At 41.9% G+C, this 27,393-nt stretch overlaps 1 protein-coding gene across 6 annotated transcripts in view; it reads right to left on the minus strand.

The window, feature by feature from the left end:
- Positions 1-27,393, minus strand: part of myo16 (myosin XVI) — a 109,479-nt gene that overhangs the window by 22,937 nt on the left and 59,149 nt on the right. For all 6 annotated transcript variants that reach the window (XR_006405997.1, XM_044365911.1, XM_044365908.1 and 3 more), the window contains 15 exons: positions 27,060-27,187; positions 25,405-25,510; positions 24,109-24,226; positions 23,345-23,492; positions 22,285-22,402; positions 19,260-19,377; positions 18,444-18,515; positions 18,029-18,170; positions 17,270-17,342; positions 14,235-14,387; positions 13,241-13,441; positions 11,718-11,793; positions 9,990-10,186; positions 8,864-8,944; positions 6,864-7,069 (listed from right to left, as the gene is read on the minus strand). Coding sequence is in view for 5 of the 6 variants with exons in the window: in XM_044365911.1 (XP_044221846.1) it covers positions 6,864-7,069; positions 8,864-8,944; positions 9,990-10,186; positions 11,718-11,793; positions 13,241-13,441; positions 14,235-14,387; positions 17,270-17,342; positions 18,029-18,170; positions 18,444-18,515; positions 19,260-19,377; positions 22,285-22,402; positions 23,345-23,492; positions 24,109-24,226; positions 25,405-25,510; positions 27,060-27,187 (1,937 nt within the window). In the remaining variant the exon portion in view is untranslated. The remainder of the gene's footprint in view (positions 1-6,863; positions 7,070-8,863; positions 8,945-9,989; positions 10,187-11,717; positions 11,794-13,240; positions 13,442-14,234; positions 14,388-17,269; positions 17,343-18,028; positions 18,171-18,443; positions 18,516-19,259; positions 19,378-22,284; positions 22,403-23,344; positions 23,493-24,108; positions 24,227-25,404; positions 25,511-27,059; positions 27,188-27,393) is intronic.

Raw genomic sequence — 27,393 nt, forward strand, 5'->3', positions numbered from 1 at the left:
CATGCAAATTTCTGAATTAAATATCAATATCGGCCAAGAAAATACACAAAAACAACATTTCTTTCAGTTGGTGTGGTCTTAGCTGTGCTCTGTCTCTTATCAATGAGAGGCAGAGCCAGCTGATGATGTCACACGTCTGATGAGGCAAATGTAACAAGCAGATGGCTGGAAACATAAACCACTTGTGTTGTCAATAGTGAGTAAGTGAGTGAACATAAATGTGGGATGTGTTTGATTTGCAGGAGTGGGGTCTGTCTGAACTCTCCCTAACCCTCTCTCTGTATGGAAATACCAGTCCTGCAGGCAGCACACGCTGCCCCCCTGGGCCCATAAAACACAAAGGAACTGTGTAAACCCATGACCTCTCCTATGAGGATACGAAAACCATCGATGGTCCCCACTTTTACAAGACCCAAGGGGGCTTCATGTGGAGTCAAAGAAGTGAAATAACCTCTATGATAAGAGTTTAAATGGAAGGCTACAGAGTGCTAACGCTGCTCTGTGTGACCAAAGGGCCATCAGTGACCACAGTTATTGAGCATCACAAAGGTAGTAAAGATGATGCAGCTGGAATTTGAACCACTCACTTCCTGTCTCAAGCTGCTTTTATCCATGAGACAAACAAACACCTGACAAAAATTCAGTCAGAAATTATTCTGTAGGTAACTTAATAACCTTCAAATGTGTGTGTTTATCCACCAGTGGAAGGTAATGAGGACCCACTTGGAATAAGCCATGTAAAAAACATGACCCATATGTTAAAAAGTTGCATTTGTGGCATGCTCTGTGAATACTGATATCTCTTTCTAATCCACTTCAGAACAGTGACACACAAAGAGGGCTGGGATTTACAGGAACAAGGTTCAAGTGATAGTATTTGACCTTACATATTGTCAGAAAATAAACCTGGCCACAAAACACGTAGTGTATCATAAAAGACAAATAAAAGCAACAGTAAAAGAGATTTCCTCATAAATCACTCTGGTTACCAGGACACTAATGTAATTCGCTTCACGCGGCCTCTATGACTTAGTGAAGTGGCCTGCGTGGTTCCAGTGTGCAAGTGTGTGGTTGTGTGCACACATCTGTGTGTTTGTGTTCATGAGAATATAGCAACCTCAAGATTAATGGATGATTTATTGGCCTGTCATTTTGATTAGTCAAGGGTCGGAGCCTGTTTTGAAAGAGTGACAAATGGAAAGAGAAAATAAACTTAACAAAATTGAGATAGTGTGCCTTGAGAGCCGGAGCCAGAGAAAAAAAGGGAAGATAAAGACCGAAATGAAGAGACTGAAATGAAGAAATGAAGAAATGACGAAAAAAGAGGCAGGGAGATGACAGAGAAAGAGAAATGGCACTTCAAAGGAGAGGATGTGAGGAAACATTAGCCCTTTTTATACAGCCTGTTCAAGACGGGAATGTTGCACTGTTATTCCGCCTTGCTGTTCTGTATAAAATGTATGAACACGGAATGGTGGTGGTGGTGGTGGGGAGGGGTGGGGGTGCATTGTTGTTCCATCGTTAAGCTGGCAGCGGAGGTGGTCACATTGCCAAATCAATATGTAAAAGGGAGCCGTCATGACGGGACAGTCAACACTAGACGCCGACACTGTTGTGTTACACATCACGCCTCTGATTCCAGAACACCGGCATGTCATCTAAAATCACACACGGGGCGCCATTATGCCGGCTTTGTTTAGTTCAGTGTAAAATAGCAAAATCTGCATAATAAGGCTTCTTTATGACAATATTGCAGGATCTCTGTTTAAAACGGGCTAATAAGAAACAGAGTGAGAACGAGCTCTGTGAAGACAGCAATGTAGACCACCCCCACTCTGCAGCAGCTCCGTACTTGGCCAAGGCTGTGTTCATTCATTGGCCATGTCTGTGTTGAATGCATTGGAGGGGAGAGATATGAATGGCACTTGGGCTGGGCTGACTGGTGTCTTTGTGAGTGGCAGCCTCTTAAATTAAGCATGGCCTTAAAGTATAAACCGCAGAACAGGGACACATGTCAGACAAAGGCACATAAAAAAGGTTCATTTGTACAAACACAAAACACAACAAACACACGTACACAATGCACACATACCAGTGATGTGCAGTCAGACATTACTGAGTAAAACAACAGTAATTTGATAACTTTCAGTAACAAGGTATGTAAGGGAATTTGAAGGCCATTTGAAATTCAGTAATTATATTAGATAGTAATTCCAGTAACACTCTTAAGGTTGTACTTGTTTACTGTCGAACCAGGAGCTTAATGGGAGAGTTGACATTTGTTTTTTTCTCTGTGTTCAGTGGAGAGACTGGTCAATATTAGGTTGGTGCAAGGGCTGGAGATGGAGGAGGCTGCTAATGGCGTTATATCATGTAAACCAGGGCTGTGTCTGAAATCACTTGATCAACACTCAATAGTTTACTCAATAGTGAGAAATAAATTCAGATTTTAAAATACCTACAAATCATCATAATTTTCTTCATCACTGACAGGTGTAGTTTCACATAAATGTAATTTTTGCATCTATGAAGTGCAATGTATTGCATTGTGGGATTTTTACACGGGAGTAATGCTGTGAAAAAGCTGTGATTTCATCTTGTCAGCCCTGTGCTGTTTGTTGTCGTCTCTATTTTTAACATTACCTTTAATAGTGTGTTTTTCATGAATGTAAAGCAGTTTGTGATTTTTTTTATCTGTGAAAGGTGCTATACAAATAAACTTTCACTTACTTCACTTACTTACTTTAGTGTACATGACATTGACACCACCTTTTTGTTCCATTGTGGAATTTTTGAGAGCATATTTACTGTGAATAAATTTACATACCCAGAATTCAGACACTAAAATAAAATGTCTGAGAGTAAATATAGCACACTGTCTAGTAAATAGGGAGTGATTTCAGACACAGCCCAGAACTCTTTTCTTCACCCTTTATAGGAACAATAAGCATCTTCCTGTCTGACTTAGCGATCATCCAGTTACAGAACTGTAAATCTGTATTCTTTCCAACAATGCAGTAATACAGTTGCTGAGGACACCATTAAGTTCCCAATATTAGCGTCAGATCGTGGATGGAGTGCTACCTCCCTTTTCCAATATTTACCATCAGGTACTGCAGAAAAGACAAAACGAGTAGCTTCTCAGGACAAGAGGCATGGTGGTGGTTTCTCCAAGAACTGAGGTTGTTTACATGATGTTGTAAGTGTGGAGTGTTAATATGTATTGTTTTTGTTGAATCTCACAGTTTAGACCTGTGACATTATTGATGCAACTGAACAATGAGCTGGCACACCTGGTATTTATTGGTTGTTGTTTCCCTGCCACCTCTACCTGTGCCTAATGTTGGTTTTTAACGTTTTTCGGAGTATCTTTACTCTTATATGTGCTAGTGGATCTCCTGATTTCTCAGGAAGAGCTGGAAGATCTGGAAGAAAATGTGGCTGGAAATGTTGACAATAGACTCACTGACAAACAAAGAGACCCTACCTTTGGACATCAGTGCACTCTTCTTTGCCAGTAATCTCTTGCATGTGGAGTCTATTCAGATTGGAATGGCCCAGCTGCTCAGGCAGGAGCACATACAGTATGAAAGAGATACTGTCTTTACTGTGGTGCTGCAAATAACTTTCTAACTGTACTAAGCATCCAGCCAAAGATCAGACCCGGCAGTGATGATTCCTCATTTACCTCACCTGTATCCCATGTGATGCCGTCTGCTAAGATCTCTCAAAGGAATCCGATGCACCTGTATATCGCTCTCATGGGTTCAGAGTGGCAGGTAACCAGCTTGACATTCCTTGTGCCGTGAAATGTGGGGAATTTCTTATATATAAAATTCCTATAAAATAAATCACTGTCTGCACTTTTGATAGCTGTCAGCTGATTTTGAGTTCCCTTTAGTTTTGAGGTATTTGTGGCTCGCTCTCCACAATCCCAACATAGAGTAGACAGCTGGTAAATTGGAAGAGTTGAGGCCTATGTGTCAGCTAACATGCCACAAGTCTACACCTGAGATTATCAACAGTGTGTTGCTCAATCACAGCCTGTCAATGTGTTTAATATTACATCTCAGTGTAAAAATCCACAGGAAGTGTTCTTAAAGGAGCGAGCAACCATCTCACCGCCCCTTGGTCTGTTTAATAATACAGTAGATCTCTTCCCTGGCAATTGCCAATCTCTGGGTCATCTCTACTCCCTCCCCAGAGACAGCTGCCATGCAGGAATGCATCAAAGAGGTTCTCATGATGGACTCTGATGCACCCATCCACTTCACCAGCTGGAGCAGGTTTCTTCTTTGCTTGTAAAAATGATTGTTTTCTCTGCCCATATACTGAATATCAGCCTCTGTATAATATCACTGAAATGTTACCTGATGTTGGCTTCAGATTCTGAACACCTCTGGGGTGCTATCATTTTTAAAATCAAAATCTACCTCTGTGGTGCATGTGAAGTGCTGTGCATCAGGAGGGAGATGAGTGGAAGTCAGTGAATTTATGTCCTGCACAAAACATACACCCACAACGCCCATTGTTGGATTCCAACCGGGGACCTTTGTTGCATGTCATACCCCTCTCTCTCCCCTTATTTCCTGCCCGCCTGCCTACAATCTAGTTAATTTCAGAAATATGTGGGAGCATACGCATCATGTGCTGATAAATAAATAATAAATATGTTTGCCAATAAATGTGAGGTCCTCCAGTTCAGCTGAGCAAACCCAGCTTGTAAGGACAACAGAGGTGACGCTTCATTTTCATCATCTCATCATCTCTTCTACTGACAATAAGCTCTATCTATGCATGATGTAAACAAATAACTTTGCTATGGGATAAAGAGTGATACTACAATCATAATCACCACAACCTATGTCTGACCAACGCACTGAAAACACACACACTATTGCCCTTGCAAACTGTTGTTTATGCCCAGACCAGCAACGATTATGTTCCCCCCTCCTGACAACCAGCTGGCCCTTGTGATAGTTAGTTATCTGCTGGCCAGACCCATTGCTAACAGAGATTATCATATGCCACATGGCTGTCTATCACTGACAACCTCGCTCACATACTCACACACATGTGGCTTAACAAACAGCATTCACTCACCAGGAATTTCAATTACAGCTTGAACAATGAGAGTGCTGGCTCTACAAGGTATAGCAATGAAAAACACAAAGAAGCTGGCAGCATCTTATAGACGGACTATACTACCATCTTTATTGGATTCACTTCATTGTTTGACATGGGCCTTGCTCTCCAGATTCAATTTCCCGTTCAGGTTTAGTTCACATCCCTCATGAAAACCTATTATCTGAGTGACAACTGCACTTATAAAAAAAACTTATTCTTAAAACGTATTAAAAAAAATATTACATGTCAGACTGTACCTACAACAGATGCAACACACCTCAACCATTTGCACAATATTCTACAGCGCTTGGGTAGCTCCTTTCTCTTCTTAAGAGCATCCTTTTGCTGCTTAAGTGTTACTTACCAGTCAACTAGAAAATTAATTTAAGACCCTTGAAGGGAAACTCTTAAGTTTACCAAATAAAAGTGTGAGCCTTTGTTTTTCTATAGCATTAAAAGGCTCCATTGCTGTTGGCATAATTTTGACAACCCCTCTTGCTATAGACTTAGAGTACAGAATTTTGATTCATCCTATTTTCTCTTAATTACTGTAAAGTCTAGGACAGGAGATTGTTCTTAGAGGTCACACTCAAAACTATGTAAGGAGCTGTGTGTGTATGTGTGTGTGTGTTTGTGCCCTGAATTAGATGGACCTCAAAAAAAAAAAAGAAACACCATTATGATGTGATGTTTACAGCGGGGTAGTGGAAACTTTTGGGGGTGGGTCATGTGATCAGCTTTGTCCTCTCTTATTATCTGGCAGGAATGTTCATGTTAATCCTTTTATCCTCAAAAAGAGAGAGAGCGAGGTCCAGAAACAGAGGATGGGAGAAAGAAAGGAACTGAGAGAGAGAAAGCAAAACAGAGAGAAAGAGAGACAGACTTAGAGCTAAATACTCTCACTACTCTACTGGTTCTCAGATTCAGAAGAATAGGGAGAGAAAGAATTAAAATAAACAGACAGAGTGAGGGATGGAGAGTAATATTGAAAAAATGGCAAAGAGGTTGTGTGAAAGAAACACATACAACTCCCTGCTTTTCAACAAAACAAGGGAAAAACAAGTTTGTGACAGAGCCAAGGAGCAATTTGAGAAATGAACAGTGATCTACCTCTTTGCCAGAAAGCAAGGGCTATACTGCAGTGAAAAAGTTAAGAAAAGAGGTGTAATAATGGCGAACATTCAAGTGTGGGGCATAGAGACCTTACACACAACTGACTGGTTAATGTGTGTGTGTCGAGCTGACATGGGAAATGTGATAGTAGCATTCATCAGCCGCAGTGGACTCCCACCGTACTCTAAAAAAGCTATTCAAGGTCATTTTGTGCTTCTAACAATGAGAGTTGCTGTGACTTGTCAATGCTGATGTGTCAGTCTGCATGTGAGCGCCTGATCCCTACAGTACATGCCCTTGCATTCATTTGCAGACGTAGAGAAGGCATACGCTGTCAAGCTTTTAGCTTACTTTGACCTGCTCGTGCTGTCATGTGACAGAGATCACAGTGACCTGCTGGGAGTGTAATGTATCTGAACAACTGAACTGAGAGGAAGAGACAGAGAGGGGAGGAAGAAGAGCAATCCATCATCTTTAAGACATTTCCCTTAAGGAAGAAGCTGAAAGAAAAGAACAGTCTGTGTAATGAGTGAAATCAGCATACTGAGGTAGAACAATAACTTCAGAAGATGGGTTAAAACAGTGGCAGTGCTCTTAATTATGTAACATGTTCTGACACTAACCTGCTGAGGAAGCCTGGGAAGGACAGGCGTACAGGGTATCCATAACGGATCATGCGCACCATCTCAAGCACCCCGATGTACTGCAGCTGGGTAGACACATGGAAGCTGTCAAAACTGTCTGGCTGACCACTGGCGTTGGGGCGCACACACTCCACAAAGTGGGGAGTGCAAGCTTGCAGCTTACTGATCACCTCTGACAGCGAGTTCTGTTAGAGGGAAAAGGAGAGGAGACAGTCAATGGTACCCACTGGTACTTTTAAAATTATAACAAAATGAGCAACATGTTGTGTTCTGAATAACAACTGTTGTTGGTGTTTGGCTTGGAAGAGCCATGTGGCTGTTCTTGCTTCTATGTACAGTAGTATAGAAGAGCAGAAAGGGCTCTCTGGCTTCTTCCTTTTGGTGTTACGATTTGATTTCCGAGCAACAGTGAATGGAGTGAGATCAAGTTGTGTTTCTGACAAAGTGGTCTGTGTGTGAGAGAGTTTTTTCTTCAAGCCCTGAAGTCACAGATGCTTCCAATGCATCCAAGATCACACAAACACACACATCCACGTAAACACTTACATCTGTGTTTTCGCCACTCCTCGGACTGACGTCAGTCTATGCTCTGCATACCCTACAATTCTCAACACCTCACCCCTCATCTTTGAACGTCACTGACGGCATTCACATTGCCGTCCTCCCACCAAATATGCACATGCATGCTCACAAACTGCATGCGCACCTCACACAGTGGTTGTTGTCCATTGTTCATTCATTCATGTGGAGGACTTCATGCTTGGCTTGGTACAGCATCATTCTTCAGCCCACTCTCTCCTTCCCTGCCATTCCCCGGGGGACTAGTCGACCACAAGCCCACAACTCTGATTGTGCAACACACTGGCTTCATTCAAAGCAAAGTCACTACTTCTCTGAGCCGCATTTCAGCCTCTTTGCATCACCAGCAGACACCGAACTACGCTCCTCTAACTGAGTATTATAGTTGCTTTATATAGTTATGAAATCACAGTTCCCTATCCTTAATAGGTCTTAGGCCTTCATCGTTGCAAAGGTTGTGTTTTGTGTATGAGTGAGAATAATTTTTAGTGTTATGAGGACTATTTTGAGGGAGTGGGTGTGTGAGGATGCATAAACTGTGAAGAATGAGTGAGGACTCAATTCACACATAACATACAGTTTCATTAACAAATCCCTTCATTGATTTCAGATCTGATCCAGATGCTTGTATATACTTTAAGTAGGGAACAGACATTCAGGAAAATAAAGGTAAAATTAACGAACTTTGTTTGATTGTTATCAAAAAAAGTGTATATTGACTTTCCCATAACAATTGAGGGTTGTTGTACAAGTGATACAGTAGATACATATGACAAAGGCAAAAAAAAATGCTGGAAAGTGTTGCTGTTATCACAATTTAAGGGAATTTACATCAGTACAAAAGAGAAAAGAAAAGGTTGGTTTTCCAACTTAATTGTTCAATGTTGCTATGTTTGATATTTGTTAATTTGCAGCTTTATTATTTTAATTTTTTTTCCATTTGCAAAAGGACTGGGATTCTTCACTCAACTCTAAAATTAATTTTCCAAATTGCTTATACAGTGCAGAGTGAGAAGGAACTGAAGCCTGTCGCAGCAGGCGCTGGGCAAGAGGCCGGAAACATTGTGGGCTGGACGCTAGTCCATTACAGGGCTAAGACACGCAGACAGACAAATTCATTCACAACCACATTTACACCTACAGGCAATCTAGAGTCCAATCATCTGAACTGCACGCCTTTAGACTGTGGACTGAGGAAACTAGCGTGGGAGAAAACCCATGATGCAAAGGACATGCAAACTCCACACAGAGAGAATACTGACTTTTTTGCTCTGAGGCACAAGTGGTAACCACTGACTCTCCCTGCTCATTAATGACTCAGAAACCTACTCTAGAATTTGAGCTGACCCTGTCTTGCAAAAACTACAAAAGTGTGGTGGGTGGAGGGGAATGGTTCTCACCCTCAGCTGGACAGACACTGTGATGGGCCCACACCGCTCAAGCCGTTGGAGGAAGGAGCTTGAGCCTTTCTTCTTCAAGATCTGACAATGGAAAGAGATAATAATAGAAAAAAATATTAGACAGCTCTAGCTTACTTTAAGTGGCCACAGAGGATTATGAAATCATTACAATATAATCATCACATATTATCATCAAATTAGGCTGTGATGTTTTGACCAAAGATCAAAACATGATACTATAAATCTCTGTCCCTGCCTCCCTTATTCTGTTCCATACACTTTATGGCATTTATTGTCTTAGATTGTCTTATTCATTGTCTTATACCCAGTGTTGTACTTCAAATATTACCTAATGTTACCGTAAAAGGCTGCTGGGACAGATTGGGGAGCTGAAGGGGTTCTTATGTAACTCTCTGCTCTAGATGGCTAATGAGCCACAGAGACAGCAGGCAGGACCCCCCAGGAGGTTACACAACCAGCACAGTCACACACGTGCACCAGTACAATACGCTTTCCAAAACATTAAAGCAGATACAATGGAGACAAAGACAGGGAGAGGACAGACTAAATAAGGAAACAGGGTATATAGAAAATGATTTTTTTTGTTGTTGTTATGATCAAATGTCATGGGAAAAGTGTATAATCACAGATAAGTCTGCATGTTTGTGGAGTTTCTATGTCTTTGCAGGGCCATACAAACAAATCCAATTCCCAGAGGTTTATATATAGCACCATGGTGGGAAATAGCTTAAAATAGACTGGGTTTTTGGGTTTTTTTTTTAAATACAATCCCTGTTTTTCCATTGATGGTACAGCAGTCAGATGCCCAGCTGGAACAAAAAGCTTCTCACTGATTGTGTCAGTTTCTGACTGTGTTCCTTCAACTTATTGATTCTTAGCAGTGTGATCAATGGTAGCATTAGCAATGTACCTTTTTGAGCCTGTGTTTGCCTCAGCTCTGATGGCCAAGTGATTAAAATACATCTAATGGCCAGAATATTAACAAAGCAAGAAACATCCTTTCATACTCAAATATTTTTGAGCAGCTACAGTGCAACAACAGGAACACTTCATTTGTGGCTCGAGAAAGTAGTGCAGTCACCACACTGCAAACAGTGCACTGTACCTTGGTAAGGTCATGGTATCTCCGGGGCTGCTGGGGGACAGTACTGGCAGTGACAAGAGAGGCTGATGGCATCCTGTGGAGCAACAAAGCAGCTTTAGGCCCCCTCAGCCCGACACGGCCCTGTGCTGCTGGCACCAGAGAACCAGTCTGAGTCAGCTTGGACTGGAAGAGCTGCTGCAGTAACACACTCTCACTGGCTGCCGGACACAAAGCACATAGGGAGGAAAATTAGGGTGAAAAGAAGCAACAGCATTGGTGGAAATAAGGGGGCGGTGGAGAATAAGGAGGGGTGGGAAAGAATAGAGAGAAGGGTGAAAACAAGGAAAGAAAGAATGGAAGAAAGAATAGAGAGAAGGGTGAAAACAAGAAAAGCAGAATCAAAGGGTGGGGAGTAGGCATAAAGTTAGGATCCATGTAAACAATCAGTCAGTGGACCATGTCACTCGACAACACGTGGAGCAGTACAAAACAACAATGAGCTCATTCAGAAAGCCAAACAACATGTGTGTGAATGTGGGCGTGTGGCTCTCATTTGAAAGGCTGAGAGAAAGAGAGAGAGAGAGAGAGAAAGACATAGAGAGAGAAAGAGAGGGGAAAGGATGATGGCAGGTAGGCGTACTAAGCAAAGAAAAACAAACACGAGTTCTAGACTCATTTAAGGATTTAATTACACACAGCGCCAAGCGTAATTATCTTTTCATTTAAAACAATCATCGCCACCACTTGACTTTAGACTTCCTTAGATACCTTGACCTCCTATAAGTTTAAAGGCTTAAACTTAAAGTGGGGAGGGGATAACATCAATAAGGAGAAACCGCATTGTACATGTGTAAGGCCACTTATAGACTGACATTAGCCCTGTGTGAAAAATCACAGCCATCTCATTCATTTCAATGGGGATAGTCCGGCAGTGAAGCAGGGGTGCCAACACGGAGGATAAAACGCAGGGTGCCTTGGCAAAAAAAATAAAGATGGGTTCAACTTTTGCTGCAATGCCATCCTGCAAAGCACTGCATTGGCCAATCATGCAAGCGCACATTATTGGTAGCTTACATTTTAACGTGAACGCCGTGTTTCTACAGTTACCCTTGCAATTGTCATGACGAAAATTGCAACTGTGATGACTTCACAGAGTTGTAAAATCTCCTCTGAGTATTATAAACCACTGAGCAGTGTTTTTGGCATCCTATTAGGCTTTAAATGCATGTATCTGTTACTCAAGCTGGATTTCCTGGTTTGTATTTCATGTCTCACTGGTTCCTTAAACAACACACCCCCACCAACGCAGCCCCCTGCGTTGTTTTGACGCAGTGCTGTTTTCACTCTGAATGCCTGCTAAGTGTTAGCGTTGAAAGGCAGCAACGCATCAACTTGGTCAGACGAAGGAACAACAGCCAAGTGTGAGTGAAGGGCTAGCCTTTAGAAGATTAGCCTCATCATGGAAATTATAGCAATTAGGCTGCTGGACGCAAAGCTACCCTGGCAGTCACACAACGACTGCTTGTGTCCTTCTAACCACAACACCCCACATCTGGCACCTTAATAGACAATATACACACAGACGGTGCTGTCTGCTGCATATGCGACGAAACACACACATGCCAACACAACCACACTTAAAGAAAGAGTGGTTTTGTCTGCTGTTAGTTTAGACAAGAGGGCATCTTTGTGATCAAATGTGCTTTGACGCCACAATGTGCTCATATGCGTTATTCATTGGGTACTTACACTTCATAGTAAACAAGATATTCTGAGGAAGGGAGTCCTTGTTTCTTGTGAGTGATCCTGTGAGGTCATATGAAATCTGATGGAAAAACAAATCATACACTTAAATACTTACACAGTACATTTAATTATGCAGTATATGCAGCATAAAATATTTATGCATATATAAATGTATAATTGTATAATGTATGTGAGACTGACTGAAACTCATTTGGATATAGGATATGATAGCATAAAAAATATTTATATATATAATGTGGTGGGTAGTCCATAGACCAGTTGCCAAAGCTATTTCTTCCACCCTTTAGCCATTTCCTATTAGGTTATCCATACCAATATGTTTTGACAGAATTAGGAAAATCAGTGGCTGCTGTGGCCGGTAACAATGAGTCTTCTCTTGAAAATGTGGAGAGTCAACTTGTATGTGTCCCACATGTTCAATGAATCACCAATTCAAATATATATATGGCCAAAAATGACTGTACTGAACCACAAATATGCTGAAAAGGACAGATGATGAGTTGACTTTTTCAGTTGAAATAATGTTTCCGGACTTATTAAAAGCCTGAGGGGAGATTGTATGAGTCATGTCAATCCCCTCTTCTGCGGGAAAACATAAAGCCTGAAACAGTATTTCATCACTTACTGAAGAAGGGGCATGTAGCAGACATACTGCTTTATCTTCTATATATTGTATATACATGCAAATGTTTGAGTATCTTACAGCAAGAATAACATCTTATTTATTGTATGGTTGAAAAACAAATTTCTTCAGAAAAGCTGTCATGTAGTCTTTCCATTTAATGCACTTGAGTGCACAACATCTTGCCTCAAGTACAAACAACTAATCACTGTCAGTTAGCGTGTTTTTTTTGTGTGTGTATGTGTTCCCAGCAGAGAAAGTTAAGTGGGCACGGTTCCACCTAAGCAATGTAAATAACCATGAGTGCCCTTTCTAATCCAGATAATGGAAACAACTCATATGGTAGAGAAATTGCAGCTAGGTTTATGGTTGCAGATGAGCTGGCACAGAAAAAGAGTAAGTGTCAGTCATGTGGGCAAACACTAACTTTAGTAAATACAACACAGGAAAAAAAACTAAGATAAATAAATACTGCCTGTATTGCTTTTGCAGCTGTGAGAGGAAACATAAGGAATTTGTTCCATCACCTGAAACACAACCATGTTATAGAAAATGACAAGCACATGTCTAAGAGAGACATAATGACAGAAAGCTGCACACTCAGATGCAGCAGTCATTACACAGCTGCCACTTTATATGAAGGGAACAGCAGCCAAAAATGTGTTATAGCCTATTTTTACTTACTTGCTGTTTTAGCAAACAAATGATTAAAAAGGGGAATATGTTTAACAGATGTTACTACTTAGAGTCATAATCCAGGATTTTGTGTTTATTGTTCGGTATAATGAATTAATAGAGGCCCACTGATTTCATGTTATATTGCCCAGCCCTACATACATACATACATATATATACAGTACATTTTACTGCAGATCAAACACACCTGTCCGGCATAGTGGCTGACAGTGAAGGCTGGGCCTTGATCTTTGGGTGGGGGGTTTCCGTTGCCATCCTTGGTGGTGAGAGAGAGGCCGTGAGTCGGGTTGGAGTCAAGCTGAGCTGACAGTCTCTTGTATAGTGTCTGCTCTGCTGGCCGCAGGCTCTGGCTCTCCTCATCTAACACACACAGCAGTCCCTGAGGCTTCTATAGGGGGACACAAACAGTGTTCCCATGTTATTTATGTCAGTCATGTTTACAAAGCATCCTTGATAATAATAGTAATAAATTATTTCCTTGTAGCACTTTTATTGATCCCCCTAGGGTAGAGTTGTCCCTCTCACAGCAAATAGCTTGAATCATATTCCTTTGTTTTAGATTCTTTAGCATTTCAGCCTGTATTGATAGAGGAGGTAGAGACACACAGGAGACATGGGTCGAAAGAAAGAAGGGTAACATTCAAGAAAGGTCACAGGCCACAAACAAACTGGGGACACATTGCGATTACGTGGTATGCATCTTAACCCCTGGGCTACCAGACATATTCTAGTTTGGGTTTTATTTTTTATACAACCAATCTTTACATCTTTTACATTACTCTTTATGAATCTAGAGTACACAACAATGTAAAGACAAGGCCAATTCCAATAAATACGATCTTGTAACATCGTAAACTTAGGAGATTTTACCAAATGAGCATTAATATAAGCTGCTGTAACTCTGTTAGAGTTAGAGTGTTCACTTATTAATGGCAATAAACTGTTTTATAAATCAATTTTATTCTTGAATGAACAAAAACAAACAAAACATTAAAAACACATCAGGCAGTTTTCATAGCTTCAGTGCTGAAAAAAAATGGTCAATGGTTAATCCTCATTGCTGGCCCTTGCTTTACATTTTCCATTTTTGCCAAATGTCTCACTTTCCAATAAATTGAACAATTATAGATAATCAGAGACCAAACTGAATTGGACTAGTATAAACCAGTAATTAACAGAACCTGAAAAAAGAAGTCCAGAACAGCTGGCTGGTTGCTGGGGGAGCATGGGGTCTCCATGGTGATGCCCTCCTGCAGACACTCAGCCTGCTCCTGCTGGAACAGAACCTCAGAGACGTACTGCCGCAGTCGCTCGTTGGTCATGTTCCTGCACAGCTGGAATGCACACAACACACACAACACACACTTAAGACGCACACGTCAACTTGCGAACACACACTTCATTGCACATGGTGAAGTTCCTCAGAAACACAGTGTTGAATGTTTGTTTCAAAGCAAAAAAAAACGCACAAATACAATCTCAAACCCAACCTGCTGGGGAACAGGAGAGTCAATGGGGCATAAATGACTATTCATACTACAAACCTGACCCTGAAATCTTGAAAACTGTCTACAGGAGACACCTCATGCATGGTGTAAACAGCGGGGCCTGTCTGGTGTATAGACAATGTTTTCCTGCTCAGACACATGAACTCTTCCTCACCCAGCAGTTAACCAATCACTCACAGCGCGGGGAGGAGTCGAACAAATATCTTTGTCTGGAGTGTTTGTGCTGAGCTCTGGAGGGGAGACTCAAGTATGACTTGTCACATTGATGTATTGAGAGGGAACGTAGAAGATGAAGTGGAACGACGTGGGACAGCGGGAGCAGGCCTGCTTAAACTTCACCTGAACCCAAAAGTGGTACGACCAAAAAAAAAAAAAAAAAAAAAATGAAAACAGTTGCCAGACTAAGCAAGACAAGATGAAAGCAATCTGATAAAAAACACAATCTTGTAGGCTTGGTGATAATGCCAGTAGCTCAAAAATAAGAATAAAGTGAAAACATTTATGTTAATACAAAAACAGCCCTTTAATAGGAAACCCTGCACCTCTGAGCTTCAGGGTAATGTTCTCTACAATATGTATCTGTATGTTCATTTGCTGGATGTGTGAAAATCATAACAGAGTTTTTCCTCTTTGGGCGCTGTCATGTGATCCTCTCAGAACAGTGTCATGACCCACATTTGGCTCACAGCCCGCTGATTGAGAAGTGCTGATCTAGAGGTGTGCTGTTCTGTGGTGCGAGCGACTATAGTCCTGTTTTTCTTTCATCAGTGTTTGTCTATTCTTTGTCTTCAAGCTAGTCTACTCTATTAAAGGCTTAGTCCCAGCAGGTGGTTGATTGAGTTAGCTCATTAGCAAAGTGCTGAGCAGGTACAACACACCCCCGACAAACACAGCTCTAATTAACAAGCACTAATGACCCTGATCACGCTGCGCATGTGGAGCGTGTCTTGTGTGTGTACAAACATGTCAGAGTGTGAGGGTTTGTTTGTCACTGATGTGAAAATGTACCGTAGAGATCATCATGTTTGTTTACCCAGAACTTGCTCCTCCTCTTGTCTCGTTTGTGGGTGGCAGGTAACGTGTGTGGCTCATATCAATAGGCAGCCGGCAGCAACAATGGAGAATATGTCTGAGAGAAAGAGGCCTGTACTGCCTCTGTCTACCAGAGATAGTTTCACTTTTGTTTTCATTTTCTTACCAAACACCCCCCCCCCCCCCCCTCCCTTCTCTGGCACTTGCTCTTGCACTCTCCGTGACCTCAAGAGGAAAGGTCACGCAATCCACTATTTCCACTTGGATTAGAGAACACCCACAGTAAGCATATGGCCACTGACATCTTAGTGCCACATACACACGAACACCGAAGTCGCACACAGGCACAATAGCAGACATACGCACACAGTAGCAGGAATAAGCACTTAGTCTCTTGAGCACTGTGAATTACACCCTAAGACACACACACACACACACACACACACACACACACACATACACAGAGTGATATACAGACTTGTCTCACTGATCCCTGCTGGTCTTACAATGGAGTAGTCTATTAACAGTGCATGCTTGATGGGCACGTGGCAGATTTATAGCCCATAACAGGTGAGCTACATAGAGCTGCACATATTGTACTCTGTACACTATGCAATGCAATCACACACACGGACACGCTGACTTAATGAAAACAACTACCAATACATCCACATACACACACACACACACGTGTGCAAAATCACATGCAGTAACACATACAAACAGTTACACATTCACACTGACAAAAAAAAAAAAAAGAGAACCAAGATTCTGAGAAAAAATTGATTCTTGGTTTTTAATGACGTCATAATGTTTCTCCTCGCTAAATAAGCTACATTGGTGCACAGTGTAGTGATGAATAGCTGCTGTATGATGCTGTGGAAGAGTAAAAACTACATCTATCAGTCTCATCTTTGACAAAGGCAAGTGTTGGATGCAGAATTTAATAACCTCTCCAAGAAAAAGGAACTATTGGTCTTAAGCCGGACTGCTGAATAATAAACATAACTGGCAGCTAACTGATCTTGATCCAAGTTACTGTCTGACCAAAACACTGAAAGAAACTGCCACTGCTGCTGACAGTTTTATACAACAATGAGAACAATGCAGCCTTGAGAATGTTAACGTTACAAAAATAGAAACAGTTGGGAGCAGCTTCACTTGATCGAGATCTGATTTTGAATTGAGAATCAATGATGAATTACTGTAATTACAACTGTAATGTATTGTAATGTCATATTGTAAAAAAATAACATTCCCACCTACACGGACACACATACGCACACTGGTCGAGGCAAAGAAGCTGTCATTGTGTCAGCCGTCAGTTCATTTGAGGATAACTGAAAGTCACGCCACAGTCAGCCACAAACCTCACCTCATTCATTACGACTACAGACTGAAATATTTGGGCTAAAGTAGATAACCGTCTCACATATTTTACCAATCTGATTAAGTTCTGTTTAAAACTACAACACCACACAGTATTCAGAGAGATTTCTATAGCTCAGGACGGCCTTGTAAACCAGTGATGTTAATCAGGGAATATTATAACTGCAATTGGCTTAAATAGGAGACATTTGTTTGAAAGGGTGTTTACGAGAAAAGAGAGAGGAGTACAACATTGATGTGTATTTTTTTTTAGAGAGACTAAAATTGAACAAGTTAGCACTGCCCACCTGCTCAAATCCATTCCTCTGAAATTCTTCAAACCCAAAGACGTCCAAGATTGCTATTTCTAAGGCAGGGTCACTGGAAGAAAGTTACAGATGGAAAACATATTTATTATTACACCACTTTTACTTCAGAATAACATGAGAACTTGTTTGCTTGCTTGCGTCACTCTGACAAGAATTATCATGTTTGTGTGGTGTGTGTGTGAGTGCAATAACACATCTGAAGGATTTGTGCCATGAGTACTGTGGTTGACAAGTTTATTACATTCTGTGGTTGGTGTGTAAACAAGGCAAAGCAAAAACACATTCCAGACGATGGAGTTTGGGTTATCTGACTGAGCGTGATAAGACGTCACAGCATAAACACCAAGGATCCCATGGCCTCCACCTGTATGTGTGTGTGTGTGTGTGAATATGTGTATAAACCTTGGCTGTATCTTCCATCTCAACCCTGCTGTTCAGTATTTTCTACTTCAGTGTTCGGTGTACATACCTATTTGTTCATGTCATGCAATTTGAAATATTACAAACCTCTGCTCTAAACGATGTGTCATGTTACAACATCAGTGTTGTTGCTTCAGAGGCCCAGAATGAGCTACTGCTCATGTGAGATGACAGATAAACAGCATTGAAAGAAACTTTCCTGGAGGTTTACACTGAAAACACCCTTAGGCATACCTATGCATAAATGTACACAGAAGCACACACACACATACACAGACAAACACACACACACACACACACACACACAAAGAGCTATACCCAAGGCTGTCGTCTTGTCCCTGTAAGTAGTCATTTATACTGTTGACCAGATAGCTGAAGAGGCGTCCATAGATGGCCTTGGCCAGTTGGTCTCTGTACTGCTCTGACATCTCCACAGTGTGGCGCCGAGTGATCATGTCACCTGACACAAAAGGGACAACACCAAGTTATGGCACTTTACAATTTGGTTCATAGTTCTGTGTGACTACATTATCATTTAATCTTAACTGCAGGCTCCAGATCCCATCTCCTCAGTCAGGTATATTTACATTAGACTGCAGCGTTGATGTTTTTCCTCTACTTGTCTTTCCGGTAAAGATCAATCAGTTGCTAGGCATTGTGATAGAGTACATCTGCTTATGTGTGGGGAAAGAAAGCAAGAGGCAAGTGATGACGAAGGCTGGTGAGAAGATACCTTTGAAGTATTGAATATTGGAGGTGAGGGCGGTGCTTAAGTCACTGGCACTCACTTGCAACATTCCAGCCACTGTGGAGAGGAACACAGACAGAGAAAAAGGAATGACAGGATGAAAACATCACAATAACACCATTAAATATTAACTGTGATGATGTGAGCGTCAGAAAGGTAGTGCTGATAATAACCCAGAACCCTATCTGCTCTTCCTTGCCTGACGATGATATCACGCTGCCATTACAACAAGCTGAGCTCTGCTAAAGCTCAGCTCCGCGGAATTGATCAGTGGAGCTGGCAGCAATTAGTCATCAGTGGATTTCTGAGCAGAGCCCATAAACAAGCGCAGAAACAGGTGACAGCAACCCAGAATCCCTTTGCTGACATCACCAGCCATGACATCACATCTCTGTGACAACGACTGGCTCTTTCCTTTTCAGGCGCTGATGTCATTTGTTTACCAGCTCACAAAGGTCAGGGGTCATGGAAGCACATGAGCTGGTTGCATAATGAGAGAGCAAGACAGAGAGAAAAAAGAAAACACTGACCCTAATGAGGGGAAATAGAAGTGTGTGTATAAGAGTGATCTACCCTCACCATGGTTACCTTTTGGCAGAAATACGGCTAGCTAAACAGGTGACTGTCTGGCCTTTAGCTAATGCTGGCAAGCTGCCAAGCAGACAGAACGGGGACAGAGGAGGAGGAGCAGTGACGACGATGTAAACAAGATGACTGGTGTGATGCACCCCACCTCCCTGCTCCTCCCCACGTCCATACAGGGTGGAAATGTGACCCCCGTCATGTGACAGGGTTACTGACCTCTCTCCAGCAGCTGCAGGTCAGAAGGGAAGGCTGTATCGGCATCTGTCAACGCAGTAAAACGCAGATCCCCAATATGGAGCACAGCAGATAGGAGCATAAACACTGAGTCAACTTCCTGGCAGAGAGAGACAGTGGAAAAGAGAGAAACAGGGGTGAGAGAGACTAAAATATCAGCAACTAGTAGGTGGAAATGGACAAAATAACGAAGTTATTATAATAACTAAGTTCAGGAACAAGACCATGCCTTGCTCCTTCTCACCAATTCACAACACCTGTGTCTCGTTAACCCAAATCACCTGTGCCTCCCAGCCACATACCTGCGCGCATATATAAGCACGCCTAGCCTCCACCTCTCCTGTTCATCTCAGTTCTCTCAAACCCCACCCCCCCCCCAAAACCCCATTCTCCTCTCTCCTCTCAGTGGGCAACACGGTGGCTCAGTGGTTAGCACTGTAGCCTCACAGCAAGAAGGTCCTGGGTTACGAACTCAAGCCGTCCCGGGACCTTTCTGTGGTGAGTTTGCATGTTCTCCCCGTGTTCGCGTGGGTTTCCACCGGGCACTCCGGTTTCCTCCCACCATAAAGACATGCACGCCAGGGCCTATACTTCCATCCCAGTAATTCTACTCTCCTCTGTCATCATAGGAACCACCGGGGGATGATGAAGTAAAAGTTGCTCATCGAGATGTGCCCCCACCCTGAGTCTCCATCCTCGGGTTCCTAGACGCTCCAGCCTCAACTCAACTCCAACCGGTCACTATCCATCCAATTCGACTCCTTCATGACAGTGACCCACATCTGGCGTCCATCGCCTCCCCTCGACTGTAACATCCATCACCCCTCATCTTACTCCTTCCTGAATCATCTTGCTGATCAAATAAACTATTTAAATTACACACAAATGGCGTGGTCTAAGTTAGTGAAGTGATGCAATCAAAAGCACATATTTCAATTTTTGTCAGTGCTAATACCAACTTCCTTTAAGCAAAATACTGAATCAAACAACTTGGATTCTGAATCCAACCACTTTCAAAAGGATACAACAGATGTTATTCTTATTTTTCTTAATGTCAACAAATGTCATGAAAAGGCTCCTGAATTGATCCCACTAACAAGTATTGTATGTGTAGCCAAAGCCTGGTATAGCTTATTCCTCCATAGAGCTAACCCTAAACTATTAAAACACACAAATGAGCCCCCTTGTTACACTGGTAACATGTTCCCTCATTACCACGACCACTGGAATTTATTTAGAATCAATCCCACATACGTCCTGGTGCTGAAAATGTGTACTACTGTACAGCCGAAAATAGTCCCCAAAAACTACATTACCCAAATGTTTCAAGAGACTGCTTGGCCTTTTTTAAAAAAAATAAAACTATATTTATGACCAATTTTTAAAGCTGTACGTCTTCTGTTGGAACAAATGGGCTTGGGGCTGAGTGCTACAGACAGGGTACGTAGCTTGGAAAGTATTGAGAGAGTTAAACATCGTTGGTTTTGTATTTTCATGGAATTTCTTAACAATAAGAGAAATAGAGAATAACCAGTCTTTAATGCATTGAAAAACAAGCATGAATGTCATTTAGAAAACTCATCGCTTTTTTACAATTCATGACGCGCCAACCCTCCGCCCTCCATTCACACACTTCTCTTCCTCCATCTCGCTCTACCCTCCTCTCTGCCCTTGAGTAGAGGACGCTTAATGGAATACCCCATTACCCACTGCTCTGAATCTGAGAGGGGGGATGTTTGAGTTTGAGGGTGTGTGCATGTGTGTGTGTGTGTATGTGTGTATGTGTGTGTTTGTGTGTATATATATCTGTGTGCGCTCTCTCAAGGCAGGATATTGGAACTGATATCTGTGAGATAAACACAAGCATTAGTCTCTGTCTGACACTCTATATACAGAGAGACCCTCCCTCCCCCGACCACCACCACCCCGCTTAGGGAGGAGAAGAAAGGAGGCGAGGGAGAGAAAAGGAGCGATAGGGAGCGTTAATGACAATTGACCTTTGGGTCTGGACTGGGAATCATCCCCTGTTGAGAGCTTAGACAGAGACCAATGGGTGGTCTATCACTTCTACTCCTACTCCCCCACTTCTCCTTCCGTCTCCCGATCTTTCTCTCTTATCCAATGGACACTAGTGCCCTCTGATACTACTGCCATCTATCACTCTATGCCTCTGTTACCTTATTCCTTCCCTGCGTGTATTGACTACTCCTGGATTAAAAGGTTAGATGATGGTCACACACTGCTGACAGATGCTGACTAGGAATCTAAGAATAGAACCTGATAATGAGCAGGGAATACAGCTGGTGGAGTACAGGACGGACTGTACCATGGCACACTGCGTGCACACTGCATGTATCAATGTCTCACTTTTGCATTTGGTAACACTGGAATTTATGTAGATAATTATGACTCATTGACAATTTACAGTCCAGATCCAAAGAAATTCACATATGCAGGTTGAATATGTCAGATCAATGATGTCTGCCTCATTTCAAATGCTTCTTATGCCTTAACTGAAAGGACACAGCCATTGTATGTGCAGTCTTCAGGATCCCATAATCCATTATTCAATTATATTAAATTATTCAAAATACTGGTCAATTGTGTAATGGAGCCTGAGCAATTCTTGTCAACTTGTGAAGTTGGGAAATTACTTGCGACCATGTCATTAGGTCATCAGGTATAACTAGAACATCATTCTGGTCATAAATTTTGAAATATCTGACTTTGCAAATTGACAAAAAGACCACACATTCACCATTAGTTTTGCTCTCCATGAGGTGAAGATTCAGCCTGTAGCCTTTTGGTCCTTTGAAGGACCCCTCAGTTGAGACACAGTTACAGACTCAGCTTGTGCCAGCAAAAATCTGGGGTAAAAATATCATCAATGGCCTCACAAGTTAATATATTTGAGGTACTGTGACGTCAACACTTTAAATGATCACTGCTGTCAATAGCCTTCAAATAAACAGGGTGAACAGAAACTGTATGCCGTGGCAATTAATACCTGCTTGTTGAAGCCCAGAGCTCGCAAGGCTTGCTTAACAGCTGTGAGGCGTTCCCTGCTCTGGGTAGAGGCTGTAGCTACTGGAGGGTTCTCCCCTGGAAGTCCTCCATTAAGATACCTGGAGTGAGGACAGAAACATGGGGCGACATGGATCAATATGTCAGACAATCACAAAAACAAACAGGACTAGGGGAAGCCTCCTTCTATGATTAGTGTACAATGACAGGTGGATCAACTGCAAACATGTACCCAAGTGCTCAGCAGGAATTTATGTGCATATAATTGGACGAGAGAGACCCAGAAAGTTGTGTTTGGGAGAGAAGAGAAAGGGTAAACAGGATTTTATGCACAGCCAGCAAAGCCACACAAAGACACAGTGAGTTAGCGCAATGCCACAGACGCTAGTGTGCTTCTCAATATTTAAAACAGCATCATTCAGGTTAGTTTTTATCCCACCGGTGGTGTACAGTGGAATCTTGACAGTCAGAACAGTGTCTTGCAGTTACCCTGTCATTCTACAAGTAAGAAAATGTGCATGGGTAGGGATGTGCAATGCAAGCACAAGTGCAAAAATGCACAGACACACGCACATACAGGATTATGCATACTCAGATGCAGTAAATTTGAAACTCTTCTCATGCTGATTTCCTATGGTGGCAAAAATGGGTGTTGCTCTGAAGGACACACTTACATAAGCCAAACTTCTCGACACTATTGGCCTACTGTACTTAGTCTTCTTGATACAACATTAAGTATACACAAACTCTCTGAGTTAGGAGAAAAGGTACTTTTTAAATTGTTGTGCCAGAGACCAAATGGAACTCTGAGAATTCAAGGACCACATTATCGTCAGGGTATTGTCAACTGTAAATTGTAAGCTCACTTAATGTGAGCAAAGCTTTTTTTATGTGAGCAAGGTAAGGTCTCTATAATTGATTTATGAAATGTCAAACCATTTAAACTCAACAGCTTTTGTGCTGCAGATCACCAAGTATTCACCCACTGTCTACTTTAACCAGAGATTTTCTGAACTGTTAATATGCAGCTGATATCCACATACCTATGAGCCAAGACATTGTTGAGGTAAAGTGCAATCTTCTCCTCAGGTGACAGGCCTTCAGCCATCAGATAGAAGATGCTGAAGCTGTGTTGGTGAGGAGGCAGGTGGACCAGACGAGACTTCTCCAGCATGTAGGTGTACACACGGGCTAAGACATGAAGTGTGATGCATATTTTAAAAACAGGAGCAGAAGTGTGTAAATAAGAAATTAGCAGTGCTGATTACAATTTCCGGTACTCAACAGTCAATCTGTGGCTACTGTTTGATGGCCAGTGCTCACTGATCTGATTATCTGGGTTAAAATAAGGTGAGCAGGGCTGTTAAAATGGAGTGCAAATACAAACACCTTAACAGTACTACTCATGGGCTTTTACTGCCCCCTGCTGGTGTTTCAGTACTGTACACCTGACTGCAGAAAAAAATACATCATTACAGTACAGTGCCTATATATATAATGAAACTTGTGATTTATGTCTATGCACTAATATAATATAATATGGTAATCTAGACTGTGAAAACAATGATAATGTGATAAATAAATAAATAAGAATAAATATGTGTGGGATTAAAAAGATAAAGATTTTATTACTGATATTGCTTATCAAAAGTAGGCATTTAGAAGAATTAAGTAGAATATTTTGACAAGTAAAAGTTTTTAAACCTACTCCTGTCTTTCACATGGAATACAAACTATACTGTATGAAAATGAACGAGAAAAAAAAGCAGTTCACACCCAGTGCAACATTGACAGAAATGCAGGTTACCTCTAAGCAGTGTCCTCCTCTTGTCACAGTACTGGATGGTCAATAGCTTGATAAAGCGGCTTGAGTTGTTGTTCCTCAGGGTCTTTGCATGGCCGAATGCCTCCAGAATACAGTTAACCTGCATATTTTATTAAACCAAATGAAATGAAATGTCAGATTCAGAGAGTTCTGCTCTTGTTCCACTTCCTACCACTAGATGTCAACATGCACCCATTATCTGGCTACTAAGTATATTTGTGTTCCAGTATGATCAGAGAGCAGGCTGACCCAGATATCGACTATATAACGATGACTTCATCAGAACACAGTACTCCCAAGCAATGCACTGCTTTGTTAACCAAGTGGGGGACTGAGTGCAGAGTGGGTGAATCATGCGTTAAGCACCACGAACATCCACAGCAACAGAGAATATGACAGGAAACGGTAATAGTGCTGACCTAAATGATGGATTTTTCTTTTTCTACTTACAATATGAGGACGATAAAAAAAAGACCTTGTTTAAATGCTTAATAAAAATGTGCAAGTATATGTTTCTCTACAAAATTTCAGGACACCATCTAGTCAATCAAAATGTTTTCATGATTGTAGCATCCTGATTTACTGGAAAATGTGCCATGGAGGGAATATGGGTATTTGTTGGTTTTTTGTACTCTACAGTTGTGTCTTTTTTTTTTTAAATCAATAAAGTCGATGGAGAATGAACTTCCCTCTAAGAATAACACTCAAACAATTTTCTCTGCTACAAATGGTTCTGTCCTACAGAATCAGCATCACAGAGATAGATTCACCTAAACAGCCATTAAGGGTCTGAATGCTCAAATGGTGTTTTTGATGAATGAACAGCTATCAAGCAAAGAAGAAAAGACGACAAGCAAAGGCCCCATACTCTGGTGTGCTAATCCATACATCTATTCTCTCACACGCCACAGCAACAGAAGAACAGCAGGATACATTCATGCAGCTATGAAAACTCCTTCACTACACTGTGTGCTATCTGATTTTTGGATCACAGAGATGACATGACAATAGGTGACAATAAGCGCATAAAGACATGAGGACAAGGAGAAAGGAAGTAAGGACTCTGTCAGCGCTTCGTTTGGAGAACACACAAATATTCATATGATTCTTGATGATGTGTGTAGATGTGTAGCACTTAAGAATGCCCAGGACATTGCAGTTACATCACATGTAACCTTCACCATTATAAACATCCAGGACAAACCAACTGATGACTGTTTGAATGGGAAAGTCGAATATCTTGAGAAGCATCTTGCAGACAGACGGGTCCAGACTTACGTGTTTCATTCTGGGTTCCAGTGCAAAGCCTTTGGGGCTAGATCGGGCTGTCAGGTGTCTCACGATGTGTTTACAGGCTTCTGTTTTCCCAGAACCACTTTCACCACTAGAGAGACAAAGAGAGAAATAGATAGATACAGATCATTCGTTTGTTAGTTGATGTTATTATTGTTTGTCATTGTCTTAATGCTGCAGTTTTTTATACTGCTGTGATGTAGTCTTACTACATAATACGGTAATATTATATATTAGCCTACCCAAGCGACGTTTACTGACAACATGTATTTAAATTTGATACACTTTCTGATATTTTCCCAGCTGAACATAACCACTTACATTATGTTTTTAATTTTCTTTTTAACTTGCTTTTAGAAACCTGTATTGGGCAAGTAAAAACAACATTTAAAGACTGCTATCAAGGGAAACTAGACTTCAACAATAAAAAAAAACAAACTTCACAGTATAAATATGATGCATGTGTTTGTATCTCAGAAGAATAGGTTTGATGCATTAAATCACCAGGGTGTTTCCTACATCTGTCACCTCAATCACATGCTTCCGCCCACCTGACATCAACCCTTCAGGGACTCCTCCCATCAATTCACAATCTTTTCCTCCTTTCTAACAGCACTAACCATGGACCACCACTTTCCACACCCTGTACGGCACTGGAGGCCGGTTTCTAATTTTCTGTTGAGTAGATATTAAATCTAACATAAGGTACCTCTACAGTACATGCTCTGACACACACGGACATGCAGAGAGTTGAGACCAGCATAGTAACACCAAGCAGATGGCTTCAGAAGGTCAGGAGCCCTTACTAATGACAGCAGTGTGCTGCGGTGCGCTGTTTGTCTGTGTGTATGTGCGTTGCTATATTTCCTGCTAACAGCCATGCTGAGTGTGAAGTCCAAAGGCCTTTCCATTGTCTTTTCATTTACCAGTTTTTATTAGATTTCAAGGGCATTTTGTTAGAGCACTAGCCTCGGGGGGATTACAGCCGCTGATTGCCTGTAAACGTGTAGGAGTGTGTATGTGTGAATGTGTAGGAGTGTGTGTGTGTGTGTGTGTGTGTGTGAGGAGAGAAGATGTGGAGTGAAACAGGAAGCTTGAATGAAAGGGAAGCGAGAAAAGAACACAAAAAGGTGTGTAAAGTGCAATGGAGGAAGAACGAGTGTGTGTACGTGGGAATTCATAGTACAATGTCCTTGCATGTATGTGTGTGTGTGTGTGTGTGTCTGTGTGTGTTTGTGTGTGTGAGTGAGATGGATAGCCTGTGGCCAGGGCGCATTAACTCTCTGCCAGATTGGTTACAACTCAGCAGGAATGTCACTAGAGTGCCGGAACGGGATTTAATTGCAATCAGGGAGCTGCCTCCGTCCAGCAGAGGACAAAGAGCAAGACGCTGCAACACTTCCAGCAAACATCCATCTCTGCGCGAACACTGAACAGGTCTGCAGCTCAACTCAGGCTGAGAGCTATTAATCTCTCAGGGAGTGTTTAACAGGTGTGGAGGCAGAGGGGTGTGGACAAACCAGGTGGCCAGATGAACTTCACTCTTATTCACACAATTATTCCGCTCTGTTGACACTGTTCTCTCGGCATCCCAAGGCACAGAGTGCAGTGTTTGTGTGTTAGGAGGGTGGGAGATGTACCTTAAGATGAAGCACTGTGGGCGTCTCTCCTGCAGCATCATGTGATAAGCTCTCTCCGCTGAGGAGAAGATATGAGGGGGCAGAGAGGAGCACAGGCGACCTGTGGAGCTCAGGTACAACTGACTCACCTGAGAGAGGGAGACAGGAAGATAGTGTCAACAACCTTACGTAACTGGGCCGAGTAACACAGAGTATGAAGTTTCAGCAAAGCAATGAAACTATGACACCTACGTGATGTGCATACAGTTACTCTCCTGCAACTAAACACACTTGCTAAAGGTGACCCGGACACATCGGCTGGTTCACTTTAAAATAATAAACCAAATGACAGCAA

Source organism: Thunnus albacares, chromosome 11 (assembly GCF_914725855.1).
Source record: "Thunnus albacares chromosome 11, fThuAlb1.1, whole genome shotgun sequence".
In the NCBI taxonomy this organism is placed as follows: domain Eukaryota; kingdom Metazoa; phylum Chordata; class Actinopteri; order Scombriformes; family Scombridae; genus Thunnus; species Thunnus albacares.